Source organism: Myotis lucifugus, unplaced genomic scaffold, assembly GCF_000147115.1.
Source record: "Myotis lucifugus unplaced genomic scaffold, Myoluc2.0 scaffold_336, whole genome shotgun sequence".
Classification (NCBI taxonomy): domain Eukaryota; kingdom Metazoa; phylum Chordata; class Mammalia; order Chiroptera; family Vespertilionidae; genus Myotis; species Myotis lucifugus.
This window is the reverse complement of record NW_005871384.1, coordinates 494,417-512,346: the sequence shown is the minus strand read 5'-3', so window position 1 is coordinate 512,346 and position 17,930 is coordinate 494,417. Positions and strand designations below refer to the sequence as shown.

General features: G+C 56.9%; 1 protein-coding gene across 1 annotated transcript; it reads left to right on the top strand.

Moving 5' to 3' along the window:
* The first annotated feature begins 928 nt into the window (after positions 1 to 928).
* ABCB8 (ATP binding cassette subfamily B member 8) lies at positions 929 to 17,872 on the top strand. Its single transcript, XM_006101020.3, has 16 exons — positions 929 to 1,110; positions 4,730 to 5,039; positions 5,380 to 5,535; positions 5,611 to 5,705; positions 5,849 to 5,954; positions 7,243 to 7,404; positions 7,507 to 7,592; positions 7,706 to 7,803; positions 8,169 to 8,274; positions 11,867 to 11,900; positions 12,034 to 12,170; positions 12,335 to 12,429; positions 12,565 to 12,698; positions 13,386 to 13,533; positions 15,078 to 15,328; positions 15,955 to 17,872. Exons 1-16 carry the CDS (start codon positions 1,016 to 1,018, stop codon positions 16,078 to 16,080), a joined length of 2,139 nt encoding a protein of 712 aa, XP_006101082.1. The 5' UTR covers positions 929 to 1,015; the 3' UTR covers positions 16,081 to 17,872.
* The last annotated feature ends 58 nt before the right edge of the window (positions 17,873 to 17,930 follow it).

Here is a 17,930-nt window from a genome sequence, read left to right as displayed (position 1 = left end):
GAAAAAGAAGTCGCAGCCAGTGGGGGAAGCAGCTACGCAAACAAAAAATGACACGGAAGAAGTAAGCGCTAAACAGGTTCAAGAGCTGTGCTAAGGTGAGAGCCTTAGTCAGCCTGACCTGCGGGGAGGAAGACATCTGTGGGGAGATGCGTCTGACGTCATGCCTTGATAAGCCACCAGACCTCGATATCAGTGGCTCTCAATCATGGAGTAGAGGGAGCGTATCAAAACCACTCGGGGAGTTTTTTCTCAATTATACATGGCTCCGTTCCGGAGCTCTGACCAGCCCAGGACCGTGGTCGGCAAACTGCGGCTCTCGAGCCATATGCGGCTCTTTGGCCCCTTGAGTGTGGCTCTTCCTAAGCCTTAGGAGTACCCTAATTAAGTTAATAACAATGTACCTACCTATATAGTTTAAGTTTAAAAAATTTGGCTCTCAAAAGAAATTTCAATCGTTGTAGTGTTGATATTTAGCTCTGTTGACTAATGAGTTTGCCAACCACTGGCTAGGAGAGCGGGGTGGGTGGCAAGGCACGTGCACTTGTTTTGAAAAAGAACTCCGCAGCGGACTTTTGTCCCTTCTTTTCCCAGCGCCAGCGCTCTACACTCCCAGGAGACCCGGGGAGCTCTAGAGTCCTCTGGGAGCGCGGATAGAACAGCAGGGAGGGCTGCGGCTGACGCGTTACTATGGATACCCCGGGGCAGGGGACGCACTGAGCACACTCAAAACTTCCACCCAGAGTCCCGTCAGGCCTCTGGCCACGGCACTGCCCCAACCTGCTCTGCCCCGCCCACAGCCTGGGCGGGGCAGGTGGCTCTCTCCAATCACAGTTCCGGAGGGAGAACTGACAACGTTCTCCCCAATCATAGCCTGCAACGACATTGATGCCTCTTTCCTCCAATCAGCACCGAGTCGCGAGGGGGTTGTCGGGATGGTGGCCGGAGCCAACATGGAGTCCTTAGTAGGATAAGGGTGAAACTGCTGTTGCTGGCTGCTCCTGTTCTTCCCCCCATCATGTTGGTGCACTTATTTCGGGTCGGGATTCGGGGAGGTACTGTCCTAGGCAGGCCGCTACTCCCCCTCCGTTTCCAGACATTCTCGACCGTCAGGTAAAGAAAAGACCTACTGAGAGCGCGGGGCCATTGACCGGCTGGCAGGGCGACGGAGCCGCCGGGAGTTGGAGTCCCGGGCTCGCCCGAGGCCTGCTGGGAGTTGTAGTCCGACCGGGCCAAGGGTGGAATGTCACTCCCCGGAGAACTGGCCTCAATTATTCATAACGATGAGCCTGGTGCCTGCAGGAGGCTCCGCGCATCTGTGTCCGCGTGGGGGCCGACTGAGGGAACGCTCTGGGTCCGCGACCACGCCCGACCCGCTCTCCCTCCCCACCAGGGGGCGCGGAGCTGCACAGGTGTTGGCCCTTCGGTGCTGTTCCGGCCCTGTCCTCTTGTAATTAATTGGTCTGGCAATTTGGATAAAATTTATTCGGCTGCAGGCCCTGGCTTCAGCCTCAAGTTCTGAAGTTCAGAATGGACCCCAGAACAACCCTTCTGTAGGCAGCGTCTGGGTCAGACCCAGGTCCTGCCTCAGCGACGCAGCTGCCGCAGCCTGGGCTGCAGTAAATAGTGACCTCGAGTCTTGGACTGCTGGTCTTGTTTGGTTTTCCACGGTTGTTTTATTTTGTTTTCTATTTTATCTTGGCTTGTAAATGTGTAGAATTAAATCATATTTCCTTGTGGGGGAAAAATGAGTCGTGTCCAGAGACACTTTAGTGGTGCTCCCAAGATTCAAAGTGAGCTGAACAAAAATGGTTCCTAGATGCGGGTACTTTCAGCAAAGACAGGCAGAATAGTAAGTTGTCCATGTGTGTTCTTGTATGTTCACTGTGCACACATGGGTCCAAAGAGAGAGAAAGAGAGGGGTGGGAAACGAAGAGGACCCCGAACGGAGACTCCAGTGTGAATGCTTTATGAGAAGGCACTGGTTCCTTGTGACCCTGGAGTGAATGATCTGAGGGTCGAGCAGCAGCAGATTGCCAGGGTGGGTGGATGTGGACTTGTGCTTTGGTAAATCCATCCGATTGATACAGGGCAGGGGCCGGGTGGAGCTGGAGCCAGAAGTACCGGTGCTGGGAAGTAGCCTGCGAGTTCTGGGCAGTGACCAAGCCCTGCTTAGAGCCTTAGTTTGGAGAAGATAAGAAAAGCTGGAGCCCAGCGGGTGTGGCTCAGGGGTTGAGTGTCGACCTATGAACCGAACCAGGAGGTCAGGATTGGATTCTGGCCAGGGCACATGCCTGGCCTGTGGATTGAATCCTCAGTAGGGGGCGTGCAGGAGGCAGCCGATCAATGATTCTCTCTCATCCTTAATATTTCTATCTCCCCCTCCTTTCCTCTCTCTGAAATCAATTTTAAAAAATCAACATATTAAAGAAAAGCTGGAAAGTGTCCATGGTAAATTATTAAAAGGTTTGAACAATCAGTAGGAAAAGAATAAGGCTATTAGTATAATTTAAGCCAAAGAGAAACCCAAGGAAAGAGAACCAATAATATTCAAGTATTTGTTCGTGCTTTTGTGCAGTGTTTTCCAAATGTTCAAGTTATAACACAGTAGATCATAAAATGAACTTAATGAGTTGGAACCATTTAAAAGTGAATATAATAGAAAATAGAATACATATTTAAAAATAGAGAAAGTATCATTTTGTGAAGCATTTCAACTTTGTGTGACATATTTATGTTCCGTACTGGGTTACTTTGTAAAATGAATTTTTTACTGTTGGCCTCAGTAAATCTGAAACTTTGCAAACCCCGAAGTTGTGTGTTAGGTCCGGTTGTTCTGCATTTCTAATGAGGGCATTCACTCAACAAACATTTTTTAAACATCCATTATGTTCCTGAGCACTGCTAAGTGGTGAGGATGCGATGGGGAATAATACGAGTTTCCTAGGATAGTCTAATGGGGAAGTTGGACAGTTACACAGGGCAGAAGGAGAGTGAGCTTCTCTATTTACACTTAGGATAGCCCTGGCTGGTGTGCTCAGTGGTTAGGTCATCGGCCTGAGCACCAAAGGGTGGAGGGTTCAATTCCTGGTCAAGGGCATGTACCTGGGTTGCAGGTTTGATCCCTGGGCCCCAGTCCCTGGTTGGGGCGAGTGTGGGAGGCAACCAATCAATGTAGGATTTTTCTCTCTCCACTCCTGCTCTCTAAAAATCAATGGAAAAAATATCCTCAGGATATTAACCAAAAAAAAAAACACCTGAGGACAGACATAAATTACACAGTGAAAACAAGACCTGAAAACCGGGAAGGTGGAAAGGGGTGAGTGGAGGCATAAGGTAGAGGTGGCAAGGAGCATGGGCCTCCTGCAAGAAGGGAAGGTTGAGGTGAAGTCTGCAGTTAGGAGGGCCTGGGAATATAAAGCACTATCACCGTAAAGGCAAAACTCACTCACTGCCTTTCCCCATCGATAATCTCATTTGGGTTTTTGAGCATCCCACTATATACTCTTGGTTATAACTTCTACTCCTAACAGGCCTCTGTGGCCAGTCTTGTCCTCTCCCAGCCACATCCCTCTGCTATGATCTTTAAAATGCAAATCTGATTATGTCACACCCACCCCAACCTAAAAACTGGAAGTGGTCCTCACTGCCCTCCAAAGTCCAGCTGTGACAAGGACTGTAATGACTGCTCCCTCAGACAGGAGGGCAGTCCCTGCTCTGCATGAGGAGTGCCGTGCCCCTCGGTTCCCCTACCCCACACTCTGCAAGTGTGACTGCCAGGAGGTGTTTACTTGGTCTCCTGTTCAGCTCCTGCTCTCCCTGCCTCACAGCAGAGCACTGGGCACAGTAGGCACACAACTCTACATGGCTATTTATAGATGCAGAAACTGCAGGAAAAAGGAGGTGATCCTGGCCTATCCGAGATGACAAGATATGTTATTTGCATTTTTAATCTTTCTTCCTTCAGCTGGCAGAGTGGGAGCGTGTCACACTTTCCCTCCGTACACTGTCACATGAGCACTGAAGGCCTGGGAGGAGCCAGGTGATGGGATGCAAAAAGCATTGACCAGTAGTCAGAAGACTTGGGTCCTGGCCCTGCCACACATGGCCTTGGGCACGTCCCAGAGGGCAGAGTAGAATAAGCCTAGATCCTGGAATCCCGTGTCCGGGTTCCCCTCTAGTCCCAGTTCTGCTGCTTGGGGACAGTTTATTAGTTCTGTCAGCCCCACATGATTTTGCCATCTACCAAGTGAGAATAATGGCATCTCACTCCCAGGGATTCAAGATGAAACGTAGACCATGAACACTTGGAGGCAGGGCCCTGGCTGGGTGCTCTCCCCCTCTTCTCTGAGCCGTGTGCACTCACGACTTCCGTGTCCTCCACCGGGAGGCAGTGCCATGAACTAGCTGCCAGGCAGGGTGTCCTCCAGCTCTGCCATCCTGGGTCCTGGGGTCTGACAGCATGTGGGTTGCAGCCAGTCACTGGTCCAGAGGTGCCTCTGGAGGCTGAGAGGGCCTGGCTGTCTGAGTGAGTGCACATGCCCCTGTCTCATTCCTCAGCTACTTTGCATGTGTATGTTTGTCTCAGAAACAGTTGCTTCAGAGCAGCCTGAGAAATGCAGTGCAGGGCCTGGCAGAAGGGAAGTGCTGCCCTCCAGAGGGCTCACCCCAGGGCTCGGCTGGTTCATGATCAGCGGGGCCTCGAGCCATCAATGCAGTTCTCTCCCCACAGGCACTCTGATGGCCGCCACAGCTCCTGTCTCCTCAGGGCTGTGGCCCAGCTGCGGTCCCAGCTCCGGGCTCGCCTCCCTCAAGTGCCACCGGGTCCAGGTCGAAGCCCCTCTTCCTGGTGCTGGGTTGGGGGAGCCCTCCTGGGCCCCGTGGTGCTGAGTAAGTGCCCCCGCCTCTGCCTTGTGGCGCTGTGTGAGGCAGAAGAGGCCCCTCCTGCCTCCAAACCCTATGACGTGGAGACCCGCTTTAACTGGAAGCTCTTCTGGCAGTTTCTGCGCCCCCACCTGCTGATCCTGGGGGCAGCCATCGTGGTGAGATATTCCCCCGCATCCCTAAAACCAGGGATAGGGAGCAACTCAGTCAAGGGTTTGCAGAAGCCCCAGCCAGAGCTGCGTGGGGACAGCTTGCCTGCCTCGTGGAGTCTTAGGAGACCTTGGGAAGCAGCCTGGGCTGGCTTGAGGAGGGAGGCCAGGGATACAGGAGAACCTGGGTGTACAGGGTACAGGGGTCCCCAGGGCCTGGCAGCCTGAGCTTAGGCTCTCAAAGAGGCACAAGAGCAGCCAAAGCATAGACAGCAGCAGGAGAGGAAGGGCTAAGGTCAGAGCTGGGGGTGAAGAGTCTGGCCCCCTCTCAATGTCTCTGCTCCCCCAGCTGGCACTGGGTGCGGCACTGGTGAATGTGCAGATCCCGCTACTCCTGGGCCAGCTGGTGGAGATTGTGGCCAAGTACACGAGGGACCACATGGGCAACTTCCTGAAAGAGTCCCGGAGTCTCAGCACCCACCTGCTCCTCCTCTACGGCCTCCAGGTATGGCAGGAGAGGGGGCCCGGGCAGACAGAAAAGCCACCTGGGCGCCCCTGAATGCCCCTGCTTCTCTCCCAGGGATTGCTGACCTTTGGGTACCTGGTGCTCCTGTCCCGCATCGGTGAGCGCATGGCTTTGGACATGCGGAGGGCCCTCTTCAGCAACCTGCTCCGGTACGGCCAGCTGCAGGGTGTGACTGCGGGTAGGAGTGACCGATGGGCCCCCCGGGGGTCCCAGTGAATGTCTGGAGGTGGGGCCTTATCCTGAAGTAACGTCTCTCTTTTTCCCCCACTGTTGCCCCGGGTCCCACTGCCAGACAAGACATTGCTTTCTTTGATGCTAAAAAGACAGGGCAGCTGGTGAGCCGATTGACAACTGACGTGCAGGAGTTTAAATCGTCCTTCAAACTTGTCATCTCCCAGGTCAGTGCCCCATGTTCCCTACCCACACCCCCCCCCCCATTCAGACACACTTGGCCAGCCCCCCCCCCCCCCCGTCCTTTGGGCCCCGCGCCTGGTGAGGGTGTGGGTGAAGGACTGGGGAAGTTCAGGGAAGAGTGCCAGGGCAGTGTCCAAGGTCAGGATAAGCTGTTTCTCTCCTGTTCTGAAATCCTACCTCCCCCGGAAACCTTCCCAAGGACTCAGACAAGAGCCTTTCCTGGCCCAGCTTGCCAACAGCAGAATCACCTGGTCCGCAGGAGGCCTGGCACGTAGGCAGCGTTGAGGAGAATGAGCGATGGCTTTTACTATATTACTGATGTCCTCTCCTCGTCCACCGTGTTGGCACTGTGGCTGCTGGATCACGGCAGACACCAGCCCACAGCATCAGTTTCTAGAGCAGAAAGAGAGGCACACTGGGATCTGTCAGGGGACGGAAGCCATCTCCACAGACACTCTCATCCAGCCTCTTATGCCTGCTTGTCAAGTAAGGGTTATGGCTCTAGCCAGTTTGGCTCAGTGGATAGAGCGTCAGCATGCGGACTGAAGGGTCCAGAGTTCACTTCTGGTCAAGGGCACATGCCCAGGTTGTGGGCTCGATCCCCAGTGTGGGGCTTGCAGGAGGCAGCAGATCAATGATTCTCATTATTGTTTCTATCTCTCTATCCCTTCCTCTCTGAAATCAATAAAAATATATTTTAATAATAATCCTATGTAATAAAAGGGTAGTATGCAAATTGACCAAATGGCAGTCACTATGACATGGTCAGCATGGACAGGGACTCAACGCAGGAGCTGCCGCCCTGGTGGTCGGTGCGCTCCCACAGGGGGAGCGCAGCTCAGCCAGAGCCCTGAGCCGGGCCCACAGCTGGGGAACGCAGCCAGGGCTCCGGGCAGCGCTAAGGATGTAGCACGGCAGCACTAAGGATGTCCGACTGCCGTGGGGGGGCGGGCCTAAGCTGTCAGTCGGACATTCCCCCAGGGCTCCTGGACTGCAAGAGGGCGCAGGCCAGGCTGAGGGACCCCAGAGTACACGAATTTTGTGCACTGGGCCTCTAGTAATAAAATGTCTAAAACCATTTACTGAAAAAAAAAAAAAGAAAAGAAAGGGTTATGTTCTGTGACCAGTAGGCCACCAGTTGGCCTCCCAGGAGTGAGACCTGTAGCCTTGGCCTTGTGGATGTAGAGCTGTAGCCAGCTGACCCTTCATAACATCCCCCATGTTGTGGTGCTGGTGCCAAAACTGCCTTCCTGCCTCCTTCCCTCTACTCAGGGGCTTCGAAGCTGCACCCAGGTGGTTGGCTGCCTGGTGTCCCTGTCCATGCTGTCCACACGCCTCACGCTGCTGATGTTGGTGGCCATGCCCTCCCTGATGGGAGTTGGCACCTTGATGGGCTCAGCTCTCCGAAAATTGTCTCGCCAGTGTCAGGAGCAGGTACCAGAATTCCCACCCATCCTCCTTAGCCTACCCTTTCTCTCTGCTCTGTCACTCCTCCTCATCACCCACCTGACTTCCTATCTCCTGGAATCTTTGCAGATAGCCAGGGCAACAGGTGTAGCGGATGAGGCCCTGGGTAACGTTCGGACTGTGAGAGCCTTCGCCATGGAGCAGCGGGAAGAGGAGTGAGTCCCGGGCAGGGGTGGAGCCCAAAGCAGGGGGGCTCCCCATATGCACTCCCATACCCTGCGCCCGGGCTGGCTGCTTCCTGAGGGCTGGGCTCGGCCTCTGTCCCCAGACGCTACGGAGCAGAGCTGGAAGGGTCCCGCTGTAAGGCAGAGGCACTGGGCAGAGGCATCGCCCTGTTCCAGGGGCTCTCCAACATCGCCTTCAACTGTGAGTGAGCAGAGGCCTCGCCTGGGGGGCAGGGCTGGGAGGAGCAAAGGACAGGTCCCCGCAGGGCAGCCCTCACCTGCTTGATGTCCTTCAGTGCCAGGAGCCCAAGCTAGTAACACAGGCAGGCAGTGGGCAGGTGGGCTGATGTCACAGCCGAGCTATGTGTAGCATGGCCAGGAGGAAGCAAGGACGTGGCCCCTCCTCCCACCACTTGTTTCCAAAGACGGAGACCATTCAGGTGACTCACCAGAATTCAGCCAGTGGAGGCACAGCAGGGACTGGAACTGGGGACTACCACCTGGGTCAGGCTCTGCCCTGTGCTTCCAGCTGCTTCCTTCCTAACCACCTGTCCGTTCCCCATGCAGGCATGGTCTTGGGCACCCTCTTTATTGGGGGTTCCCTCGTGGCTGGACAGCAGCTGACCGGGGGAGACCTCATGTCCTTCCTGGTGGCCTCCCAGACGGTGCAGAGGTGAGTGTGGGCGGCCCCCTTCCTCAGCAGCGCTGTGGGCTGAAGGGCGCGTGCCCCCTGCTGCTCCCCTGAAGCACAGGCCCTCCTCCCCCAGCGCCCTCCAGCCTGCTTCACTGACTCCACTCAGAGATGCAGCTGTCAGGTCAGCCTTCCAAACCACTCAGGGGCTTTAAGACATTTTTTGGTTAATCCTGACCCAAGAATATGTTTTCAACTGATTTTTAGAGAGAGTGGAAGGAAAAGATGGGGGTGGGGTGGAGAGAAACCTCAATGTGAGAGAGACATATCGATTGGTTGCCTCTCACACACACCAACGCGGCTGGCAATTGAGCCTGTAACCCAGGTACATGCCCTTGACCAGAATCAAACCCTTGACCTTCAGTCCTCAGGCCAATGCTCTAACCACTGAACCAAGTTGGCAAGGGCACATTTTTAAAATTATAGTAAAATACACATGACATGAAATTTACCATCTTAACCTTTTTAAAAAATATATATTTTTATTGATTTCAGAGAGAAAGGGGAAGGGAGAGCTAGAAACATCAATGATGAGAAAGAATCATTGATCGGCTGCCTCCTGCATGCCCCCCACTGAGGATCCAGCCCACAACCTGGGCATTAATGCCCTGACTGGGAAGTGAATCATGACCCCCTGGTTCATAGGTTTGATGCTCAACCACTGAGCCACACTGGCCGGGCTACCATTTTAACCATTTTTAAGTTATAGCTTAGTAGTGTTATATATACTCACACTGTTGTGTAACCATCACCACCATCGTCTTCAGAACTTTTCATCTTGCAAAACTGAAACGCTGTCTCCATTAAACACTAACCCCCATGCTCCCCTCCCCCAGCCCCTGGCACCCACCCCTCTACTCTCTGTCTCTGAATCTGACTACTCTGGGTGCCTCCTGTAAGTGGGATCACACAGGATTTGTCCTTTGTGATTGGCTTATTTCACTCAGGTTCATCCACGATGTAGCCTGTGTCAGAATTTCTTTCTTTTGAGGGCAGAATAAGATTCTGGATAGACCACTTTTCGTAAGAGCTGGCCTGCCCCCCTCTGCCTGACTTGCTCCCCAGCCCTGCACCCTGGTGGCTCCTTGTGCTGGTTGCTCTGAAGTCTACCTGCTCCTCTGGGCCCCGTCTGCCCATGGGCAGCCCAGAGCTAGGCTGACTTTGCCACAAGATGGCCTCAGGCCCCCTTCCCTGTATCTTCCTTCCCAGTAAACAGTAGCAGTGCCTTCTGCCACTTCTCCACACACTTCCCATGTGCACAAAAATATATGAAACTTATATGTTCCAACAAGTAGTTGAAGATTGAATATTACATAGTAAGTCATGAAGAGCCAAGACCTGTGTTACCACCAACCACGTCAAGGAAATAGAGCCTCACCCGAGGTGCCTCCCCCCCGCCCCCTGTGCCCTTTACCTGCTGCTCCCCATTCTGATGGCAATTGGCACCTGGCTCCACTCCATGTCTCCCACCTGTTCCTCACAGAATCCCTCACCGTCGGCCTTATTGTCCCGGGCAGAATGGAGCTAACCCCGGACAGGCAGGTGGAAAGGACTCGCGTCCTCGGCCCCATTTCTGCCCGGTGCTTTCTGATCTAGGCCTGCTTAGCCCCTCTGGTCCTGGGTGGCCCCCTCCTTCCTCCAGCCTGGGAACTGTTCCCTGGTGGCCGTGGGACTCAGAGGCTCTAACTGTCATAGTGCAGGCACTTGGGGCCTCTCCCTGCTGGCCCTCCCCCAGGCCCACCTTTGGCCTCTCATTTTAGTCCTGAGGACCCTTATGAACCCACCGGCCCCCTTCATGCCTTCACCAGACGGCCTTCCATGGAGCAGTGGCAGGAAAGTCTTGTAAGGAGGGAAGCTGCACCCTCCAGGCCTGGCCTCCTCCTTCAGACTCGCCATCCCTTGGCCCCACCCACCCTGCTTCTGGCCTGTGTACAGACCCTCTCCTTCCTCCCCCTGCTCTGCTAGCCAGTCAACAGAGTTCAGACAGACGCAAGGGGCCTTGGGAGCGCCTCCTGGGAGCGTTTACACTGCGTCTCGCAGGCTTCTAGGTGGGCCGCTCCCATAGCCACGGGCCTTTGGCCTGTCCTTTTAGGGGCCCCTCACCTCATGGGAATTTTCACCACCCATCTTGGAGGAATTGGGTTTCATTTTATTAAAGAAGCTGGTGTGTTCCCTCCTGGGTCCAGCAGGAGGGAGGGGAGGGGTGGGGAGGGGTGGGGAGGGGTGGGGAGGGGAGGAAGGCAGTGCTGCCCTGCCTTCAAGCTGCCCCAACCTTTGGACCCCATCCAGTTAGTCTTTTTGGTGGCAATGGGGAGGCACCTAGACTACAGTCAGAGCCACTCCAACTGGTCCACATCCGGGTCTGGGCTCACCTGGGCCTCCTCCCCCCTCCCCCCCCGCCCCCGCCCCGCCAGCCAGGTCTCTAGGGAGAACCGAGGCCTGGCTTCTGAGAGCAAGGTCATGCTCACCAGCGAGTCATGTGCATCTGGTTTTCGGTTGCTGCTGGCACCTCTGCCAGGCACTAATGGCTTCCAGATCTCTCCCTTCTCACCCACAGATAGCGCTGTCCTGGCTCTTCCTTGTTCAGTGCGTCCTGCTCCCTTTGGCAGGTGCTGATGCTCTGAGCCGCCAGAGCCACTTCCCCGCAGGCTTTCCCCCTCCCCCACCCGGGGCTGGAAGAAGTGAGATTGCCGAGGAGTCAGCCTTTCCTTTCAGGAAGGCCCTGCACACACAGCCACACACTGTCATGGGCCGCCCAGGCCAGGGCAGGCCTGGTGACTAAGAACAGTGACTCACCGCCCTCCCAGCAGCCCGCGGCCCTGCATGATGGAGGAGGTGGCCTCCTGTCTAGACAGAGACACACTCGCCCATCCCTGCTGTCAGAGCCACGATACAGTGCTCCAGGGGTGTCCCCGGAGTTTGCCTTGTGCTGTGCTCTCTTCTCTTTGTTTGTTTGTTTGTTCGTTTGTTCATCCTCACCCGAGGATATTTTTTTCATTTATTTAAAGACAGAGGAAGGGAGGGAGGGGGAGAGAGACACATCAAAGTGAGAGAGACACATCAATTGGTTGCCTCCTGCACATGCCCGACCTGGGCTGGGAATCCAATCTGCAACCCAGGTTCGTGCCCTTGACTAGGAATTGAACCCTCGACCCTTAGGTGCACAGGCCAACGCTCTACCACTGAGCCACCCTGGCCAGGGCTTCTGTTTTCTTTCTAAAAGGACTAACATCCATTCCCCCCTTAATTAGCCTTTGCTTCCCCCGTGGCTCAGTATCTAGCTCTGACCTGCCCCTGTGGGCCTCACAGCCCTGACTGCTGCTGGTGGCTGCAGGCCGTGTCGGGTCCTGGTCCTAAGGTAGTGACGCTCCTAAGGGAAGGATGTGGCTCCAAAGGGAGAAGCGACGCCCTGTGACCTGCCTGGGCCCAGGGCTCCTAGGGTCGCCGATTGCAGGACCATCCTCTGCGTTTGGCTCCAGTCCACGTTTCCTTGCCTCAGCCCACACGTCCCCAGCTGAGACCCAGGCCTCCCTCTGGTGCCAGCCTTCTCTCAGCCCTTCTCTGCTCCTCACAGGTCCATGGCCAACCTCTCTGTCCTGTTTGGTCAGGTGAGTGGCAGAGTCGGGGGTGGGTCCGGTGGCCACCAATGTCACCCATGCGCTGCAGGAACTGGGTGTCTGGCCATGGGGATGCCGCACCTGCCTGCGTGGGAGCCCTCACTGCACATAAATCCCCTCCCAGGTGGTGCGGGGGCTCAGCGCGGGCGCCCGGGTGTTTGAGTACATGACTTTGAGCCCGTGCATCCCGCTGTCCGGAGGCAACTGTGTCCCCAGAGAGCAGCTGCGTGGGTCCATCACCTTTCACAACGTCAGCTTCAGGTAAGTGTCGGTGGGTGGGGGCAGGGTCATTCCCTCCAGGCTGGGGACCTGCAGGCCACTGTCGCGCTAAATCAGCCCCCTCGGTACAAGGAGACTTCAGGAGGGACTGGGGCAACCAGGGACCGGGAACCTGATCTGACTGAGGGTGTCTTGGCTCCTCCCAGCTACCCCTGCCGCCCCGGCTTCCCGGTCCTCAAAGACTTCACCCTCACGCTGCCCCCTGGCAGGATCGTAGCCCTTGTGGGCCAGTCCGGCGGAGGTAAGAGGAACCCACAGCCGCTCACCCTGTGACTTCCCTCCTGTGGTGGCCACTCAGAGCAGAACCCCTCCACCGCCACCCCTGAAACCCATGCCCCTCCCTGACTGCCCTGTCTCCCTAACCCCCATTCCTCAGGAAAGACCACCGTGGCTTCCCTGCTTGAGCGCTTCTACGACCCTACGGCAGGCAGGGTCACCCTAGACGGGCAGGACCTGCGGACCCTCGACCCCTCTTGGCTCCGGGGCCAGGTCATCGGCTTCATCAGCCAGGTGTGGAGAGAAGAGGCTTTCCTCACTGCCCAGGCACTCAGACGTCTCCCTCCTCCTCCGGGCCCTGCCTCTCTCAGTTCTGTGGCACCTGGGCCTTTTCTCCTTCCCAGGCCCTTGTCCCTGTGCTGGGGGTGGGGGGAAGGCTCTCGCCATCTTCGCTTGTTCCCCGGCATTCCTTGGGGTCTGAGGCTTCCACGTCCTGGACCACCACCCCTCTGCCCTGGTCTCTAAGGGCTGCTCCTCAATCAAAGCCAGGAAAGGGGCTGGGATGGCTGTTTCAGGATCCCTGGGTTATGACAAGCCCACGGTGTCCAGAGACCTAGAAACGCCCATGCGATGTTGCTGGTACTGCTGGCGGCCACTCACTCACTAAGCAAGGTCTGACACTGCCTCTGCTTGAGGCGGTGCCGCCCAGAGAGGGTCCACTTTCCCGCTGGGCATGGATTAAGTGGGCACCTACTAACCCCCGAGGCTGCCTCCACGGCAGAAGAAAGCCGCAGTGCACACCCCTCTGTGCCCATCCCTGCAGAGGGGAGGGGCTCTCTGTTCTCACTTGAACTGTAACTGAACTGGCCCTGCCTGCCCTCCAAGGGGGCCTGGTTTGTCCAAAGTAGCCTCTCCTGACATCCCCCTCGGGGTTGGGGCAAAGTCAGAGGGTTTCCTGTGGACTCCCCCATCCCACCCCAGGAGCCAGTCCTGTTCGGAACAACCATCATGGAGAACATCCGCTTTGGGAAGCTGGGTGCCTCTGATGAAGAGGTCTACGCAGCTGCCCGGGAAGCCAACGCACACGAGTTCATCACCAGCTTCCCCGACGGCTACAACACCGTCGTCGGTGAGTGCCAAGTGCCTGCTGGGTCTGCAGGGCCCATGGTGTGAGGCTGGGGCCGAGGGGACAGGAATAGGCAGTGCATCGGGGAAGATAGGCCAGAACTGCGGCCTGTGGGGCCAGGAGTCCAGGCACAAGCAGGCTGCACAGACAGACAGACAGGGAGTGCAGTCACCGTCCGGGCCGCGTAACGATGTCCTGGTCAACAACGGACCACGCACAGGACCGTGGTGCCCGCACAGCCTGGCGTGTTGTGGGCTGCACAACAAAATCACCAATGACGCATTTCTCAGAATGTTTTTTTTTTTAATTCTCATTTGAAGATTTTTTCCATTGATTTTTAGGGAGAGTGGAAGAGAGAGGGAAAGACAGAGAGAAACATCGATGTGAGAAACACATCAATTGGTTGCCTCCTGCATGAGCCCAGACCAGAGCCCGGGCCGGGGAGGACCCTGCAACCAAGGTATGTGCCCTCGGCCAGAATTGAACCCGGGACCATTCAGTCTGCAGGTCAACACCCTATCCACTGAGCTAAACCGGCTGGGGCTCTCAGAATGTATTTAATCGTTGAGTGATGTGTAACTGTACAGGACCCGCCAGGGACACAGCGATTGGGTGTTAGGGCCTCTGCGTTCTGAGACCCGGAAGTGGGTGTGATCTCATAGTCGTTCATCCTCTGGCTCCTGTGCCGTCCCTGTCCTGCTCTCTGACTTAATGGAGTGTCCTTTCTGACTTACCCAGGAGAGGACTGGCCCTGTAGGGCGTCCGAGTGGCAGCTTGCAGCGTCGCTCATCTTGGAGGTCTTCTCTCCAGCCTCTGGGGCATGTTATCTATCGTCCAGTCTCTGGGCTCTTGGCTAATGTCCCCGCATGTCTCTGGGCACAGGCACACCAGGTTCTGCGCTCTCTTCTTGAACTTTGGCCTCAGTCTAGCTGAACTTCCACCTCCCGAGGGGTGTCCCTGTCTGTAGCCATCTTCATGTCCCGTGTTACTGACCAGCTGGGTTACTCACTGCTCAGATTCCACAGCCTCTTGGGTGGCCCTGTCGTACCTCGCACCCAGCACGCTCCAGGCTTCTCTGAGGCTTCAGCCTGCCCCTCACTGCTGTGACTGCCGTCACCCGGAGGCTCTTTGGCTCCAAGGCTGCCACCCCTGCAGTTCTCCCCAAATGTGGCCTCCCCAGAATGCCTGGGTGGCGGGCTTCGAATCCCACTGTGCTGTCACACCCCCAGGAGCCTATATCAGGTCTTGGATGTCCCCACAGCAGCAGAGACCCATGAGGCCAGGGAAGGCGGCTAGAACCTCAGATCCCATCCTGGCGCTGACACCCGGAGCCCTACCGTGTGCACAACTCACCTTGAACGAGTGTGCGTGCATTTGCACAGGGATGTGGGAGCCGATGCAGAGGCAGGGCGAACACGCACAGGCCAAGGGGGGACCCCAAGGGGCCAGATGGGAAGTTCCCAACAGACCCAGTGTCCCTTTGCAGGACCTCCCCCAGGTGCAGAGCTGACTACTTCAGGCCCCTGCCCTGTCCCCTTCCTCCCCAGGTGAACGGGGCACAACCCTGTCTGGTGGCCAGAAGCAGCGCCTGGCCATCGCCCGCGCCCTCATCAAGCAGCCAGCAGTGCTGATCCTGGACGAGGCAACTAGCGCTCTGGATGCAGAGTCCGAGCGGGTAGTGCAGGAGGCCCTGGACCGAGCCAGCACTGGCCGCACTGTGCTGGTCATCGCCCACCGGCTGAGCACCGTACGAGGGGCCCACCACATCGTCGTCATGGCCCAGGGCTGTGTCTGTGAGGTTAGCGGGTGCCCGCGGGGCGGGGCGGGGCGGGGGGTTGTTGGGAAGCTTGAGCCATAGACACACTGGAGCAGTGGCTCAGCCGAGCTGTGTGAGGGTATGGCCGGGTCCTGGGGGCTTGGGGCTATCTTCTACAAGCAGCACCCCATGTGGATTCAGAAATTTCTGCCCTTTGGTAAGCGCTGGCCTCTCAGGTCCCCAGAGTCTTCCTCTGTCCCCTGGGGGCGGGAGAGCTCCCAGGTCACAGGGAAGTGTAGTGTGCCTGGGGCTGAGGTGCAGAAGAGGCAGCCCCAGGGACCAGCCAGGAGCTGCACCCAGAGGCAGGGTCCGCAGCAAGGCTTGGAGGCTGCGTGGGCCTGTTCAAGCCAAAGCTGAAGGGTTTGCAGGGATGCAGGCCCTGAGCTGGGGGTCTTTGGGCTGTGAGGGGGCCTGGAGGACAGCAGGGAGTGCTGCTTACAAATACAGATGTGCCAGTGGCATCTGTAACCACTTGTGCTTTGGTTTCATAGTGTCCCCAGAAGGGACGCTGGCTTAGGTGACAGTGAGCCCGATGGCCAATATGAAGCCAGCTTTGTAGGGCCCTGAACTCTGTGTTGGGTGCCCATCTGCCCCTCCTTCCTCTCCAGGAGGGGACCCATGAGGAGCTCCTGAAGAAAGGTGGCCTCTATGCCGAGCTCATCAGGAGACAGGCCCTGGGTGCCCCGTCCCCTGAGGCACCCAGAGGCCCCAGGAACCACCACCCAAAGTCCTGAGAGCAGCCCTCTGCAGTCTGGTCACCGCCAAGCATTAGTGCCCAGGGCTGAGGACTGAGCTCCCCAGAGGGCCGGGCTGAGCTGTGGGCTGCCCCCCTGCCCACAATAAACCCAGGACAAGCCCTGGGCTGGAAGGAAGTTGGAACTGCTCCCATCGCCTCCCCCACCTACCTCCTGGCTGCCTTCCTCCTGCCAGAGCCACCGAGTCATTGGGCTGCACAGGGAAGGAGGCAGAGTCCTGGGCCCATGGTCTGCTCTCTACCTCCCCCCAGACCCTCCTCCCAGGAGCTCTGCCAGCCTCCCTCCTACCCGACAGCCTAAATTTGTCCAGACCCCAGCTCTAAGGAGACTACATTCAGGGTTGGGGTGGGTAGAGAATTCACCTGGGGTTCTCCCCCACACCCATGCCAGACCTCAGTTTCCTAGGCTGATCCCAACACCCCTTCGTCCCCACTGCCTCTCTGGGCCCTGAAAGAAGGAACCCCCACCTTGGGTCAACCCCTCAAACCCACAATCCCCATCCTCAGAACAATTTCTCTTCTTCACACAGTCCTTGTTTCTAGATTTCACCCTCCCTTGTCCAAACAGGACGGATGCCTGATAGGCCCTCGGGGAGGGAGAGGAGGGGTGGGCACTGTGGTCCAGCCTGGCTGTCTCACCACTGCCCCCCCACCCCGAGTCTGTAACAAGGTGAGATTGTAGACAGCCCCCCTCTACATGAGGACACCAGCCTGAAGGGGACAGAGCAGGAGCCAATACACCCCAAATTACAGCCACAGCCACAGGAGCACATAGTACCAACAGTCCCCAAACCACAAGGGAGGGGTTAATGCTAAGCCCCTTGGGCAGACAAAATACAAAACCAGTTAGAGGTCAGGCCAGGGGAAGCCGGCAGCCCCAAAGCTTGAATGAGGACCTGGGAGTAGCCTCGGTTTCCCACCAGCCCTCAGGGACTCCCCTCCTGCCTTGGTTCTGCCCACGTCACCTGTCAGCGGGCAACCTTCCCCTTTCACAGCCACGTCGGCTGAGGTACCCACTGAGCCCTGCTCCCTAGGTCGGGGAGAGGGATTGCCTGTGCCAGACCTCCGAGGCTGACCAAACATGTTAGGTTTCTCCTGTGGCACAGAGGGTGAGGCATGGTTGGGGGGCAGCAGCAATTGCAGAAGCAGAGCTCAGGTGTGAGCGCAGGAGCTGGGTGAGGAACTCCATAGCCTCTTCTGTGTGGGTTAGGACCAGAAACCACCCAAAATACCACGGCCACAGCCGCCCTGCTTTGCTGCCCCACTCCCTGACTGATGGAGAAATCGCATCCCAGAGCACCCCCGCCCAGGAAGCAGAGCCCAGGGCTGACTTCTGGTTGCTTTGCCAACAAAGCACCTAGTGCTGCCAAGAGCAGGCCTTAAGCCCCCTCCCCCCAGTCCACACTGGCCCCTCCCTCAGGAGAGCCAGCTGGGCCAGTTCCTGCTACTCCAGCCCTGGCCTCGGTCCTCTGACACCAGATTCTGGGTCTCCTTAGCCCTTCACGGTGGCCTCTCCAAATCCTGCTCCCACGCCCCGCTCAGCTAGGAAAGTAGTGAGGTCCACGTGTGCCTTCAGCTGGAAGGCCATGAGGTTGGCGCCGTGTAGCCTGAACCTGGACCTTTGCTCCTTTGGCTATTCAACATGGATCCTGAGCCTGGCGGTGCTTAATTTTGACAGTTTGTTTTAAGAGTTTCAATGGTAAAGTACTTAAAACTCACAATGCTGCAGCCTCCGAAGGTGGTCAGATCTGGGCAATAAACCGTATTACCCACTTCTTCTGTCCAAAATGTGTTCATTGAGCACCTCTCGTGCCCATGATGGGGTTGACA